A 16,271-nucleotide genomic window follows, 5' to 3' on the forward strand; every position below is an offset into this window, starting at 1 on the left:
GGTGAGCAGCAGCAGCAGCAAGGCGGGGAAAATCCCTACTCAGCACGGAACCATGGAGCCGGAACACCGGGCAAGTCCAGGGAGGGGGCAACAGGCGACTCCCTCCGAGCTACAGCCCCAGGAACCAGAGAGCAAGTTCTGGTCGCACTAGCAAGTTTATCTCATTAAGTTCTTGCAGTATTTCCTGGCGGGACCCTTCCCATCTCTCCCCGCCCAACTGCCCTGCATGGTGAAGAGAGGGGAGGCGTCCCCCATGCTCTCTAAAACCACATGATGACATAAAAAAATTCAACAGAAAATCTTAATTTAGCTAAACTATAACAGTGATCCTACTAGTCAAATATTTTTCCAACATAATAAAAATAAAATCAAGTACTGGAGCAGCCTCCCTTGGAAAAGCATGGTCCGTGGGATTTGTTTTTCCTCCTTTTTTCTCCTTTTCTTTCTTCTCCTCCCCCAGCACTTTCCTTCACTAATAACTGTGTTTTCTTGTATTTTCTTTTTCTTGGCTCTTTCCTCATAAAAGACTGATATGATTTCCTGTCGTCCCAATGTTTCCTGTTAATTAACAGGGTGAAAGCTATCATCATGCATTTAAATCTCTGCCTGAAAGAGAGGAGGGGGAAAAAGCACATGAAAAATAGAGAAAAGAAAAAAGAGAGAGAAGGGCTGTCTGTTAGCAAATACCATGTCATATTCCCAACAGCACAAAACCCCCTGGAAAAGCATTTTGGACCTGATGACTTGAGCCCATCAGCAAAGACCACCCCCCAGGTGGCTCCCACGGCAGGTCCATGCGCAGGGGATGTGAGCCCCCACTCTTCCTGGGATGAGGATGGAAAATCCCTGCAATGCTTGCCCAGAAAAGCTCTTTTCTTGCATTAGAAGGAGGACAAAAAGGAGGAGAAATGAAAAAATATGAAAATAAAATAAACTGCAGAGAAAGAGGCGGCTGGCAACACCCAAGATGTTGCTTTTATTAAAAGAAGTTAAAGAATATAAAACAAAACAAAAAAAAACAGAACCAAGGGGGTAATCCAAAGGAAGTAGACAGAAATCCTGTGAGCCACTGAGCTCCTTCCCTTCCCTGACCTCAGTCCTGCACAAGAGCAGGCCACTTGCTCCTCTGTGCCCTCCTGTTCCTCAACAGCAGCTGTGACTCAGCCAGTACCCCAGCGGCACCAGAGCCAAACCAATTGCCTCGGCACACTGATGGGGGGTGAAAACAAAGCAATTTAGGGAAAAAAGTGAGGGTGGTTAGAACAGAGACTGTGCCTCAGCAGTTAATAATATCTCAGCGCTGAAAATAAACTGGAAAGAAAGCTCCTTTGTGACAGTAGGCAGGTGGCCAGGCTACAGCTGGGTCATTCAAGCCATTAGGCAATGGTGAAGGGACCTGGCACCCACCCGTCGTCCAGCCCACCACCCTCCTAAAGCACCTGGTTAGGGCTGGGGAGGGGGTCCTTACACCACATTTATTCCATGTGCACCCTAAAATGGGGTGTACCCTGCTTTAAGCCAGCATGGAGGTTTACAGTCTTGGCTGCTGTGGTTCAAAATAGGCATCCCTCATGTCAGCAGTGGGGAAATGCATGTGGTTAATGGTACTGGTTCCTCTAGTGTGATACCCACTGGCAGACAGCAGGGATGGAAATGATGCAGCCTGCCATCCCTGCTAGCCCGGGACTGCTCCTCTACAAGTGTTTTTGTCCCATTGAGTTTTAAATGTCCCCAATGATTGAGTTGATGACATTCATGGGGAAAACTTTTGTGAGCAGAGCATGGTTTGAATTGACACCTAACTTCCAAAATTCACCTTTTTATCCTCATTCCTCCCTAAAAAGTGCCAGGTTGCAGGATAAAACCTGAGTAGTTCCCATCATGAAGGACTTGCTGGTGGTGGGTTCTTCTGCATTTTATCATCAACTGCTCTCAAGGGACTGTTTGGTTGGGAAAATCCATCAGCGTCCAGAAAAATGGATTTAATGGAGCTATATAGGGATGGATTGAAATATCTAGCATTTAATGGGGGGGAACACCTCTGCCATAATTTCTGTTTAAAACCCATCATAGAAGAGTATCTAGGAAAGGCATTTAAAAAGTAACTATTAAATGGGTCCTATTTGCTTAGGGGGGGATTTTAATCGGTGAAAAGCTTGGAGCTGGGAGGATGACCCCAGCATCCCCACAGCAGCACAGGGATGTTCTCTGGGGAGTTTCCACAGGGCAAAAACTCCCTTAATAAAAACCCTCATGAGGCTGAGGGAGGTGGAGCAGGTGGCCAAGCCAAGAGCCCCAGGTTGGTGCCAAGCTCCCAGCTCCTTCCTCCCTGTTGGCCATAGTCAGATGATGTGCAAGGCGAGCTGAGAGGCTCCTAGTCTGGCAGGCAGCCTGCTCTGCTCCAGAGGCTCCACTGCTGTCATCTTGGTGTTAACCCCTGATAACCTTGTCCTTTCCAGGGCAGCATGGTGTGTTTTTAGGTAAGCAAGGAGAGGGGGTCATGTCTCCAATGAAGCTGGGAAGGAAAGTGTGCAATGCTCTGCAATGCTCAAAGCAAACAAAAAAGAATATTAAAAGTATGTATGCTCAAAAATAAACCAAGACTAAGTGACTTTAAAAAAAATTGCCAAGCAATTGTTTGTCCCTGGGACAAATATACAATCCTAGTTCCACAGGAAGATGTCTCAATTTCAGATTATAATAGGATGCCAATTTGTAAATAAAGGCATTTCACAGGAGGTGATAAACTCTGTACAAAAGGGAGGTGGAAGGAGGAGGAATGGGAAAACATAAGCAGGATTCTGCTAGAGAAACCACATGGGATCCTGTTTACCTGGGAGGAGCTATGGGGAGCTGCTTCAGGGGGCAAATAGCTCCAGATTTGGGCAAGGTGCTTCTTCCCTGGAGAGCAGATATCAGCAGGGACCAGAGGCATAGTGAAACATTGCTTGCCCGGCCTGCCTGCGATTTTAGAATGAAATGTCATTCAGCCAAGTGGTCCCTTAAACCAGACAAGGTCCCACCGCCGATGCTTCTCCAACCTCCAGAGGTCTTTTCCCATCTTTTTGTTGCAGAGGAGTTGGGAGGGAAAAACTGAGGCTGTGCTTGCTGCGGAAGAGCCTTGTGGGTCTCCCAGCCTCAAGCCTTGCAAAGCCTTGCTTGGTCCAGCACCCACCAAGCATCGTCACTCAACATCTGCTGGCTCCAGGAGACCCTGGGGCAGTTCCAGAGTCAGAGCAATCTGGGTAAACTTTTGAGTTTGGTATTTTATGAATAACTCCTATAAATAAAAAAAGCAGTGGAAGTGGTAAGGACACAAGCCAACTCATCTTGCTTTCCCTCTGTGATGGCCAGCTCTGGGCTTCTTGGAGAGCTTTGCTTTGCCAGCAGATCCAGCACCATTCATCTGTCCTACAGGAGAGACACCTTCTCACCCATCATGAGCACCATAACCTTCCATCAGCCAAGAGCCACCAGTCTCATGCCATATATGGGTCAAGGGCTGGGTGGAGACTATATCATGGAGGCCCAGCACTGATGCCATCAAGCATCATCAGCTCACTTCTACCCTTGGAACAGAACTTTCTCCATGGGTCGTATGGGAATTCAGCTCCCACTGATTCAATGCCACCAGACCACAGGCTGGTCACCTCCAGGCTCTCCAAGCATGGCTTTGCTTGTTTGAAAGAAGAGTCATAACCAAACACATCTGCTGAGAATGAGTCAGTTCAAAATACAGGAAAAAACACCCTCTGTCTCCTATTTACAGAAATTATTTTTATCTCCAATGGGATATTTTTGGTCTCTTCTTTAACCATATAGAGGATAGAAAGAATCTGGGCTGAGCACAACCATGTCAGTGGGAGACACCATGAGCGAGGAGTCCTGACCTACCCCCAGAGTGACCACCAATAAAAATAAAGAAAATAAATAAAGGGAAGAACAAGTGAGAGCCAGCATCTCGGGGGGAGCGAGGGGTACATCAGCCAGAGAATGGGATGGCCAGGGAAGAGACAGCAGAGGTGGGATGAGAAGAGGACACCAGCACAGAATGAAGGACTATCCAATATTGCACTCCTGGGCCAGGAAGGAGAACAGAAAATGGAAGGGGGGAGGAAAAGAGCAGCTCAGATCAGTTATTGCAAGGGGGAAACACTCCCCGCACATCCCCCCAGCCACACTGCTCCCCCTCCCACATCCTCCAGTGCCTCTGGTATCCATCAATGAAACTGCCTTCAGCCTCCAGAAGGAGACTGAGACCCTGGTAGTGGCTGGATCTAAGACTCCTGATCATCAAAGGAACCTTGTGGAGAACTGCAAGGGTGCTTGCTTCGATCCCCTTTTTTCAATGCTCCTCTTGCCATCATTCTCTCAACCCCCCCAATGTGGTTTCCCTGCCAGAATGGCTGGGAACCCCAGGTTGCCCTTCCAGCTTCAAGACGTTAGAGCAGGTCTACTGGCCTTGAACACCGCTACTACACCAGCATCCACTGCCCATCACTGGTGGCCAAAGCCTACAGTGCTATAGCCCAGTACCACCATTCACCCATGACGTCTTCTTCCTCAGCCGCCCATTCTAGTTTCCAAATCTACCAAAATGGAATTTTTTTGCTTTTATTAAAGTCATCCTTTCATCACAGAGCATCAAGAAGAGTGTACAGCCCTGGTCTGGAGAGGATGAGGGATGCTGGATTCTCTGCCCAGCATCATGGATCCCCATCTGTCCAAACTAGATAAGACCTAAGAGAAAATGAGCATTAGAGGATTGCTGCAAAGTGCGTTTATTTTCCTTTCTTGACTGGGTCTCGCCAGCTGGGAATTTTCAGCGCTGCACTTCTGTGTGCAGAAGGGAGATGCCAGTAAATCAGAACAAATTCAAAACAAATGCTCTTTCAAGTAGAGGCATTTGGCTTTGTTTCAGGGCTTGGGTAAGCTAGCTGTATTCCTTCATGAGTCAACTTTTCTATCAGCTCCTCATTAAACTAAATGACTACAATTACATTTGGGGAGGAAAAAAGAGCAGTTAATGATAGCAAAAGGTTCTGTTTCTGGGCTTGGGGGGGAACCTTTGATAAGGAAGACTAAAAATAATGCAATGCAATGAAATGTTAAAATTTAATAAAATAAGTTAAAAATGCATTTTCAGGGCGAAACATGCTTTCTTTTGGGGAGGAGGCTCTATTAAGGAGCTGGAGGTCCCCTTCCTGTGGCCCTTTGGGAGGCACCTAGAACAAGACGTGTTATTTCCTGCAGCCCAAGCCCCCACCTCCTGCCTTCCCTTTGGGAGCAGAGTAGCCAGATGAGATGTTATCAATAGGTTGAACCTTATAGAAAGCCCCCTTTTAAAAGCGAGTACTTCCTCTGCTTATTTCACGTGGCATCCTATGGAACTGAAATCTCTCCCACCCTCTGCAACTGGTATATTTCAGAAGGATAAAAAAGATAAAAGATCTAACAACATCCTTATTGCATTGTTTTGCTTCTTGTCCTTTTTCTTTTTACAGTCTCTTTTTTTTTTTAATTCCCTAAAGCTCGAGGGTCCAATAGCAAGAAAACCCAAAACTCAAAAGTCTTCTGCATTCAAAAAAAAAAAAAAAAGGCGACAAGTTTCTTTGTTCCCTCTCCCCCTTCGTTTGATTAATTCTTATTAGGGCCTTTGAGCAAACAATATGCTCTCCTCTCAAATAACAAACAGGGCATATATTACACCCAAATAAAAACAAGGCTCACTTAAAGACATCCACACCAAACGCAATTCCTGGAAAGAGGCAGGGGCAGATGCACGCATGCAGCCACCAGAAACCTACTTCTAAAATTCGTTTCAGGGTAATTAATAAACCATAAATCAAGGAGACATCAGAACAAAGGGAAGCACCTTCAAACATCAATGAGTACATGCAGATACATGGTTTCAGATACTTTAATCCTGGTAGAGACAGAGCCCAGACACCGAGTTGGCCTGTCCAGGGTGGAAGATGAGGTGCTGAAGACACCTTGAAGAGGGGTGGGAGTTGGACTAGATGACCGTTCAAGGTCTGTTCCAACCCAAACCATTTTTATGAAAAGCCCAAGAGGGGTAGGGAAAACACCCTCCAAACCTCCATCCCATAACAGTACCTGGAGGATGAAGGAGATGGCAAACAGGAAAATGAGCAAAATCGGAGTATCTCAAGTTGGAAGGAATCCATAAGGATCATTGAGTCCAACTCCTGCAATGTCCTCTGCAAAAAAATAGGGTCACCTTTCCTCCCTGGGCACCATGACACTCATGCATTAAATGTAGGATAGTGGTTACCCTACCAGGAGCAGAGCCCAAGCACAGCTCTCATCCCAGAGACAAGAGATGCCACCATCACCAAGTCAAGGAGACCTTGACACTGAATCTTTCTGCACGGCACAACTGCACCTGCTCCCATAATCCATGTATCTGAACGAATGAGAGGCCAACATCGCTTAGCCTTCCCCAACAGTCCTCTTCCTGCCTCGGTTTAAAAATTTATGGAGCATAAGGCTGGAATTCAAAGGAATTATGGGGTTTCAGGGATGGGGAACCTCTTCTGGGGTATGAGAGGTATGCGGTTGCTACTGAAATGAAACCTAATTCTTCCTTTGAGCATGCCTTTCTCAACAACATGCATCCCAAAAACTCCCCAGCATCACTTTGCCTTCCGTTGGGACCCTTGGTCAACTCAACCCACAGCCAAGATCAAAGAAAAATGAAGAGATGTCTTACCTGAAAGCCCCCCAGGGGCTAGACAATTAGTTCCCCCTGTTTCAGTGGAGGAAGGCACAGAGTCTGGACAATCTGATGAAGCAGAGGAAAAGAGAAAAAAATCAGTATATAGGCAGTTCTTCACAGGCTCCCAGCAATGCCATGAGCAGAACACACATTCCAAAGGGCTTAGCAGGAAGCAATTACTAATTGTCCAGCACAGAGACAGTAGTTCATCAAGAAGCATCTACCCTAACTCATTGCCTCAGTCAAGGCTGCGCACTGTGCTTCATCACCACCCAATGCTGATTATAGACTGGCAAAAATTACAGACTGGCTGCCACCTCTCTGACCAAGTCACCGGGTAACAAGATCAAGGTTGTCGCCATTCTGATGTAAACAAGCTCCCAAAAATGTTTAAATGCATTAGATGCTTAAATGTATAAGTGCTTTACACACCCAATTTAGTCAACAACTGTAACTCACCAAAATGGGAACCAAAAAGGAAATGTCTCATTGCTGCCCTTTTGTGACAATCTACATTTATATTCCCCCGCTCAATTTTTGTCACCATCAGCTGCTGGCAGATCTTATACCCTGCTGTCACCTCCTGAGACAGGTGGGCAACTGGATCTACTCCTCCATGCACCATCAAAGGGCAGAGTAAGATCAGCAGCCCTATTAGAGGTTTCTCCTGATGCATGAATGTATTCGAGCTCAAGGTTTGGACCTTTCCATCCCAAGCTTGCTCCTCCAAGTGATGATAGCCAGAGCAACACCAATCCCCTGGTCCTACAGGCAAACTTCAGCTTTTTGGTACCTACCATGTAGGGGACAAGCTCAAGGACAAGCCTGAGAAGACCCATGAAGTTCACACAACCTTCTGCTCCTCAGCAAGTTCTTAAAAACTTTAGGTTTCATCAAATTTGGGCTCCCTAATGACATCACTTTGCTCACAGCTGTATCTCAAAGCAAGGGCCACCACTAGGAGAGTTAATTTTCTCCCTTATGATAAAGTAATTTTTCCAAATTTCATCCCTGAAATCCAAGTGAATGAGAAATTGCTGTCTGCATAACCTCATTTTATCAGAGTAAAGCCCTAACAGGAATATACAGTTTAACAGGATATACTTAATCAAATCGAAAACAATAGGGAAGACGGGAAATGGACTTGCCAAATACTATATATGATGCCTTGTCATGCTTTCTATGCTTTCAAGAAATATCGCTTTTTCTTTTTTTTTTTTTAACCCTTTCTAGTCCAGACAGAAGATTCCTCCTGCCCCTCTCATGGGATGGTGTCTCAGTTTCAGGAGACTGGAGTGTTTTGCTAAGGAGGATGAGTTATGAGGTAGACCAAACTCCTCTCTCTCAGCAATCGTAAATCCCAAATTAAGAGGCTCCAATCGAGGAAGTATGGAAAAAGGAAGAAATAACAACCCTTTATTAAAGGATATATGTATATTGGCAAAAACAGCAACAGAACACAAAAACAACTAAACAATAATCCTGTACCCAAAAGACCTCTTCAAAAAAGGAAACAGTTTGATACTTCTCTGTCCTCTAGTGCAATTCTAATCACGGTTGGCAGGAGCACTGTTGGATCACTAGAGGTGCAGAGCCTGCAGTGCTTGGCATTGGTTGGCAGGGGGCACTGTTGGGCTCTGGTGGTGGCCACGTGGGGGCCCCGGATTATAGAGATTTTTTTCCCCCCAGAGAGGAGGGGAAGGGGAAAAAAGGGGAAAGAAAGGCAGTTTCTTTCCCACTAAACTCACGCTGTCTGCAGCTGGCTGTAGACAGGACTTCCCCCTTGTTCGTCAGTGAGCACAAACTCTATGATGAATTCTGAGCAGATTCCGGCTGGAGGCAGGGCAGCGTGCAGGCAAGCCGAGGCCGGAGAGCAGCCAGATGACCAGGTCGAGAGCAAAACGGCCTCAAAGCTTTTCCAAAACACACAAACACTTTGCCTCCCTTAAGGCAGAAAAATCAAGTGTCCCCTGTTTGTAAGGAGAGGAGGAGAAAAACTCCTCCCCCCTCCCTGCAGTTTTTTAGAAGGGCTATTAGCCGGGAATGCAGGTCTGCCAGCTAGTTCTTTTGTATAGTCAACTATCCCTTCCCCCTCCTCATTCAATCTCCTTCTCTTACAGTGGGACAGGGGAAAGGAAAATTTCTGCTTGGATTTTTAGAACAAGTAAACCTATGACAGATGGCTACAACTGCTTGGGCTACAGATGCTTTCTGAACACACGCTGGACCACCCTGCTTTGCACTGGGCTCCCTCTGCCCCCAACTATAGCTCCCTGAAGAGTCCCTGTGGGATAGAGGACATCATTTGCCCTTTCCATGTTGTCTTGCTCTAGGGGTCATGCACAATCAGGTCCTCTGTTAGCACATCGGACAGGATGGCAGGAGAGAATCCTATCCCAACTTAAAATGTGTAACACTAGCAATGGTACAGCTTTTAATATGATGCCAAATTGCTTCAGGAGAGGAATCTGCAGAATCTGTGGAATGGTTATCAAGCTTAGTTTGAAGGTTTGCCTGGAATCTTTCTCTTACTGTGGCTGATTGGAGATCGTTAACTTGGAGTCTTCTCCTTGGGATACTGCCCCTTTTGGGTTTGAATTTGAGGTTGAAATTGAGTTTACAGCGCACAAGCCGATGGTCTGTTTGGCATTCTGCGCTGGACATCACGCGGGTATGGAGGACATCGCAGACGTCTCTCCGTCGCACCAAGACATAATCAATGAGGTGCCAATGCTTAGATCTGGGGTGCATCCAGGTTGTCTTCAAACTATCTTTCTGCTGAAAGATAGTGTTGGTGATGGTAAACTGTTGCTCCGCGCAGAATTCTAGCAGAAGTCGACCATTATCATTGCAGTTTCCAACACCATGCTTGCCTAATATTCCTTTCCATGCTTCAAAATTTTTGCCTACTCTGGCGTTGAAATCACCAAGGATAATGATCTTATCATCTGCTGGTACCTTTTGGGTAAGGCAGCGCAGGTCAGAGTAAAATTTTTCTTTTTCAGCAGGGTCAGCTTGGAGAGTTGGGGCATATATACTGAAGATGACAACGTGTTGGTTGTTATTTAGTGGAAGGCGTAGGGAGATAATGCGGTCAGAGTGACCTGTTGGCAGATTTTCGAGCTTAGGGACAATAGAGTTTTTGATCATGAAGACGACACCAGAGAGATGTTTTTCGGTTCTGGACTTACCTGACCAAAAGAGTGTGTAACCGGCACCGTGTTCTCTGAGGCTGCCTTCCTCATGAAGGCGAACTTCACTGAGAGCAGCTATGTCGATGTTGAGACGAGCCAGCTCATGGGCAATTAGGGCAGAGCGACGCACAGGACGTCCGCTGTCCGCAGAATCGAGCATGGTTCTGATGTTCCAACATGCTAGAGTTAATTTAGGTACACCTTTGGAGGCAGGTGCATGCCTTTGTCTTTTGCTCTTTGTGCGACCGCATTGGAAGAAGATGCCCGTTGGTCTGCGGTTAACCAACCGGGTGAAGGTGGAGATGGTGTTTTCATGACTTATCAGCTCCCTTCCTGTATCCCATCATCCAACAGGCAATTCTCCTCATCAATTAATTACTCTCTGAAGTCACTTTAGAAGATGCAGAGCTGGTGCACCTTGACTCTAGACCAACCATGATAGTCAGGTGTGGGATAAGCCCAAAGGCAGGACCCTCCTGGGTTCTCTGCCTTACATGTGTCTGGTTTCATCCTTGCACTCTTCCTATCACCCACAGAGCTGCCCAGGGTTCTCATTAGTAGGGGGTACTTGGGCTCATTTTATCTTCAGCACCAGAGAGGTCATAGGATCAGAGGTTTACCCAAGTCTACTGCATGTGGATCTCCTCCCAAAACTGCTTTCTCACAATATAAAACCATAATGGAGACATACATTTAATCCTGGTGGCCACCAGCATAATCCTGCAATGTGCCCAACAGCTCCTGAAAGCTGTCAAACCTTTAGCTCCCCTGAAAGCCAATGCCACAGGAGGGCATTCAGCTCTGCAGTGACATTTCAGTGGGTTTCCTGCACTCTCATACTCCAGCACCACCATGACAAGCCACCCAGGAGCATGATGGACACAGTCACTTGCAGCCTCTTGTTCCACTTAATGATGGGTCAAAATACCTGCTTGAATTATTTGGATGCACTGCTGTCCATCTCACTTCCAACACAGCCACAAGTGGCAGCTCCTGCAGGGACATCAGGGATGCTGAGCACCCACATGCCTCCAGACTTGCACGGTGAGCCTAGCTTCAGGCAAGCCACTGACACCCATCCCTGCAAATGTCCCCTGTAAGGAAGAAGGGAAGTCCTCTCCTTGATGAAAGTCCTCCCCATCCCTGGAAGTGTTTGAGGCTGGGTTAGACAGGACTTTGAGTAACCTAGTCTAGTGGAAGGTGTCCCTGCCCATGGTAGGGGGATTGAAACTAGATGATCTTTAAGGTCCCTTCCAACCCAAACCATTCTAGGATTCTATGAATGAGCAAGCCAGCCTGGACCTCCAGCCTTCCCACAGGTAACCTGGCCATCAAGGGCAGATCTTTCCACTCTACGGCGAGTGCACAAATACCAGATCTATCCTGCCAACACACAATCTGATGTGGCATTTCACTGCCTGCAGCAGACCCCCAGCTCTCTGTCCATCTCTGCTTTCCTCCAGCCAGGGACATGGTCTGTATCAGTCTCCATCATCTCCAAAAAATCAATTTCATCCTCATCATAATGGTTTTAATCTAAAAGAGGAGGGATTCAGACTAGATAGAACAGAGGAATTTTTTATGAGGGTTGTGAAACACTGGCACAGGTTGCCCAGAGAGGTGGTAGATGCCCCACGCCTGGAAACATCCAAGGTTAGGTTGGATGGGGCTCTGAGCAACCTGATCTAGTTGAAGATGTCCCTGCTCATTGCAGAGGGGTTGGACTAGATGGCCTTTAAAGGTCCCTTGCAACCCAAACCATTCTGTGATTCTATGATCATGGGCACTGGCGACCACTGCAAGCCCATACTCGTCCATGTATTCCTGTCTGTCTGTCCATACGAAACACTTACAAGACATGGCACTAAATACTTAAATATTTTTGTAACCACTATCACACTTGATGGAAAAGCAGAAGTTTCCTGCTGAATGCATATTCTCAGCTCTATCAGCAGATGCAGCTGCCCAAGTCTAAATGGAGGGACAATTACCTCGCAAGGTCCCAGGGGAGAAGATGGCTGATGTACGTCAGCCAGGTAAAAGGCTTCACACCTTCCCATCATCATCTACTGTCTCTCTCCCATCTAAACAATCCTCAACATATGGCTGCGAAACTGACACAGGAGATGGCACTGATGTTGGGACTGGAAATCCTCCATCCCTCCGCAGAAGAAACCGTGAGAAACCCTGAGCTTGCAAAATCCACCTGCAACAACAGACTTCCAACCTCCACTTTAGCCTGTTGCAGCCCAGTTAGAGTTCAGCTGCAAAATGGATTTTTCTTTCAAAAAGGAAAAAAAAAGGAGGACTTTTTGGTGAGTAACCCAGTTGTTCCTGCGTTTCTGATGGTCAGCATTAATCACTTCCTATTGGCCAATAGGAATAACTTTTCCTTTCGAAATGGCACATTCATGTTCTGCGGCTTTTCTGTTTACACACATTTTGCTACCTTATGTCAACACTTGCTGATGAATATATATCACTGGGCTAACTGAAAATGAGGTCCTGGCAGAGGCAGATTGGATGTCGAAACCCTGCTAACAGATTTATCCCAGTATCTTTGCAGGAAACCAAAATCAAGCTTTAACCCTTCTCTCCTGCAGCTTTGAACCCCTTTACACCTCATGCCAGGATCATTGGTCAGTGGAAAAAAAAGCAATAAAGGCAGAAACAGAAACTTTTGAGGAAGCACTGCAGGAATGCAATCAAAATTATGCCAATCTCACACAAACCCACAAAATTTCACAAGCCAACAGACCCTCAAAGTCTATTACAGAATAATCCTTCTGCATCCCAGCACGTGCTCAGGATGTTGGACCTACTCCAGATATCCTTTCTTCATTCATGACCCTTTATCTTCTGTTTTTTTTCATGCTGAGGCAAAATAGTTTATGCTTTGCAACCCAAATTTTGGTTAAACATCTTTGCTTATTTCCACAAGGCATAAAAAGACTTATCAGCATTTCTTAAAAAGTTTGCAGAGGGGGGAAAAACAACAGTCCAGCCTCCAAAGGAGCAGTGGGCAGGATGGGACCCGACATGGAACCGAAGCAACCTCAAGGTTGGGGTTTCTCTTAGTCCCAAGAAACTGATGAGCAGCAATTTTACAGAAACTGCTCTTTTGGCAAAAACCCTAATAACCGGTATTGATCTTCAGAAATATATCTATCTTTGCCTCTGTGCACCACCATGCCCGTCTCGCCTGCCATAACCATGGGACATGACCATGGGACATGACCACAGAGACCACCATGCTCCAGCCAACACTCCAGATCCACTAATCCTCAGAGAGCCAGGAGTTGCTCCTTCCCAAGCTCCCCCCATTTCCAATTCTTCCATCTCCTTCCAGCCCGATTTATCTCACACCTGGCAAGCTTGCTGCCAACAAAGTGTTTATGCAGATGACCTCAAAAGAGCTGGTGCCAGCCTCACATGGGCTTCTCCCCTGGCACTCTGACATTCAGTTACAAGCAACAGGCATGCAGAGTGGTGCTAAAAAAAGAAAACAAAATAAAAAGAAAAAAAACCTTTTCAACCCCTTTTTCTAATTTTTTTCAACCTGACAAGGCAGGATTAGGTTCCTTTAAAACTCATAATGATTTCTAACAAGTCCATTTATCAAGGTTCATTGGGATTCCCAGGGATTAGGGAGATGCTGTGCTGGTTCCCAACCTAAATCCCCATAAAATTCACCCAGGGGTGTGGGAGCACTGCCATTTCCAACTGGAGCCAATGATTTTCCTGGCTGACTTGAGCAGTGCAGGCCTGTGCTGCACTGTAATCCCTCCTAGAGTTTCTTGCCAGAGTTTTAAAATCTTACTTTGTGCAGAGGGTGGTTTAGATAAATTATATTTTAATTATATCCTTAATTTTTCAAGGGGTAGCAGTAGGCACAGAGGCAAGTAGTCCAAAAGCAAAATGCATGACCAAGGCAAGGAGATGTTTCCCCTAAGAAAGGGGCTGTTTTCCCTTTTATCTGTAGTCTGCATTGAAAAAAGTCCACTTACCGGTTGGTTTGAGAAAATCCATTGGATATCTGGAGTAGGGTGGAGGGGGAGACTCTGGAATTAGAAAAGTACAGAGAAAATAAAGGCAGACCCATGAGAAAGAAAAAAAAGAGATAGGAACTTATGATAACAGTGGCATTCTTTTAGCAAAACTGTTTGTCTCAGCTCTGGGGGTTGGAGGCAGGGCAGAGGCGATGATTGTCTTGATATTTAGCTGTCAGATAAACAAAAGGGACCGTCTGGCGCCAGTCTCCCTGCTATCTGCCGCTCGGGCTGTCTGATCGGGGCCTCCTTGGCTCGGCGGAGCCACGGCAGCGCTAGGGCCGCCAGGCCCCTAATTCCCGGCACCGTGCGGGGACGGAGTGGAGACGGCTCCGCCCGCCGTGCCGGGGCCCCCGGAGCGGGAAATCACCCTCTCCCTTAAACAGAAAAAAATACATAAACCAAGGCAATGGAAGGGGGGGGTGTTTTGGTTTGTTGTTGGGGTTTTTTTCCAGAGGCAAAAAAATTTTGGTGGGCTGGGAGGCGAATGGGGCTACATCCCCCCCATCCCCTCCATCTCCCCGTACTCCCTCTCCCCCCGCCGCCGTACCTAGCTCGCAGAGCCGGCTGAGGTGGTGCGGGTTGCAGCAGACGAGCTCGGGGTGAGCCTTGCCGTAGGATTCACAGCAACATAACCGCTTCACTTCGGAGCAGTGGCGGAGGTCGGGCCAGCGGAACACCTTGCAGAGCAGCACCGGCAGCGGGTACCAGTGCTGGCCCAGCCGGGAGTCGGCCTTGGCGGGCAGCAGCAGGCAGGGGGTCCGCGCCCCGCCGCGGGACTCCACGGCGTGCAACAGCCCCTCCAGCTGCCGCTCCTTCAGCCGTTTCAACACGGCATGTGTCAGCGCCTTCAGTTCCGCCTCTGTACCCGCCGTTGCCCGCCCACCGCGGCCCGCCTTGCCCGTGCAGCACCCGTGCCCCCCGCTGCAGGCAGACTCCCGGGCCTCGGCCACGGCTGCACCGGGCTGGCGCACCGCCGCCTCCTCCTCCTCCTCTCCTCCAGGCGCACGGCTCCGCCAGAGCCGCCGGACGAGAACCGAGCGTTTGGTCCTGAACATACGGGACGAGAGGAGGGGGCCTCGGCTACAGAACGGGCATGTCGTCCGCCGCACATGAAGGGGCCGGGAGCCGCGGCGACAGCGGCGGGCGGCGGCGGGGCCGTGGCGGGCGGTGGCATGCGCCAGTCTCCGCGCTGGGGCTGCGGGTCCCGCCGCCTCCCGCGGGGGGCTGCACCGGCCGCCGCGAAAAACTAAAAAATAATTAAAATAAATTTAAATGAGGGGAAAAAAAAGGAGGGGGGGGGGAACCGCGGCTCGCCCCGGCTTTGCCCAAAAAAGAAAAGAAAAATAAAAAGCCCGTCTAGAGCCCGCGGCGCCCGGCGCGGGGGAGGCGAGCCGAGGTTGTCGGCACCGCGCCACCCTGTGCGGCTGCGGAACGCGGCCGGAGCCGCGGGAGAGCCTCGGCCGCCTAGGGGCCGTGGCGCCCATCAACCCGCCACGCCGGGGAGGGGGTGCGGGGGAATGAGGAGGGAGAGATACGGTGCAGGGCAAAATTAAAGGATAAAAAATAAAAAGCGAGCCAAAAGAGTGTCTATTAAAAAAAATTAGAAATATTAAAAAAACCCGAAACACCAACCCTAAGGTTTGGACGTCGGTTTAAGCATCTGTCACAAAAGAGACGAACAAGCGCATCCAGTGTTGTATCCCTTTTTAAAGCCCAGGTCGTCCTGATGCGGGGTTCGGGGTGGGTTTTTTCCTCCTTTCCAAAGGTTTTGATCCACATGGACACACATATGGAATCTTGATTCGACTGCTACGGAAAGAGAGAAAAAAAAAAAAGTGAGGCTGTGTCCCCTCCTCCGTGACTTCCCCAGCAGCGTGCTGCGGCGGGGAGAGCCGCGCCGAGCCGGCCGCCCGCTGCTCCAGGCGGTGCTTACATGGGTGCGGAGCTGCCCATCGGCCGGCGATCCTCTCCGTGCTGCCGGTGCCTGTGCCTCGGTGCTTTTTTTTCCCCTCCTCTCTACTCCTGCCTGCCTGCCTGTCTTCCCCTCCTCCTCCTTTCTTGGCTTGGGGTTTTTTTTGTTTTTTTTTTCCTTCCCTCCACTCGCTGCAACGAGCCGCCCTCCCCGCACGAGCGCCTCCTTATTTCCCTTGCTGCGGGAGAGGGGAGCCCCGGCGGCAGAGCAAGGCGCGGCGGAAGCGGAGCCGGCGGCGGCGGGGTACCTGCGCCCCCCTCCCCAGCCCCTCGCCCTGCTCCCCCCCTCAGCCCCTCGCCCTGCTCCCCCCCCAG

At 48.5% G+C, this 16,271-nt stretch overlaps 1 protein-coding gene across 3 annotated transcripts in view; it reads right to left on the reverse strand.

The window, feature by feature from the left end:
* Positions 1–15,131, reverse strand: part of LOC113960789 (mothers against decapentaplegic homolog 7-like) — a 41,307-nt gene extending 26,176 nt beyond the window's left edge. Inside the window, exons 1-4 of one of the 3 annotated variants that reach the window (XM_027670548.1) lie at positions 14,533–15,131; positions 13,941–13,994; positions 10,862–10,864; positions 6,734–6,805 (exon numbers count right to left, since the gene is read on the reverse strand). In XM_027670548.1, coding sequence (XP_027526349.1) covers positions 6,734–6,805; positions 10,862–10,864; positions 13,941–13,994; positions 14,533–15,040 — 637 coding nt within the window. In that variant the 5' untranslated portion in view covers positions 15,041–15,131. Of the gene's footprint in view, positions 1–6,733; positions 6,806–10,861; positions 10,865–12,395; positions 12,399–13,940; positions 13,995–14,532 lie in introns of all 3 variants that reach the window. The other 2 variants (XM_027670549.1, XM_027670547.1) reach the window with 2 other exon arrangements.
* Positions 15,132–16,271: the final 1,140 nt, after the last annotated feature.

The sequence above is a fragment of the Neopelma chrysocephalum genome, unplaced genomic scaffold (genome assembly GCF_003984885.1).
Source record: "Neopelma chrysocephalum unplaced genomic scaffold, ASM398488v2 Primary Assembly neopelma1_96887, whole genome shotgun sequence".
Lineage (NCBI taxonomy): Eukaryota > Metazoa > Chordata > Aves > Passeriformes > Pipridae > Neopelma > Neopelma chrysocephalum.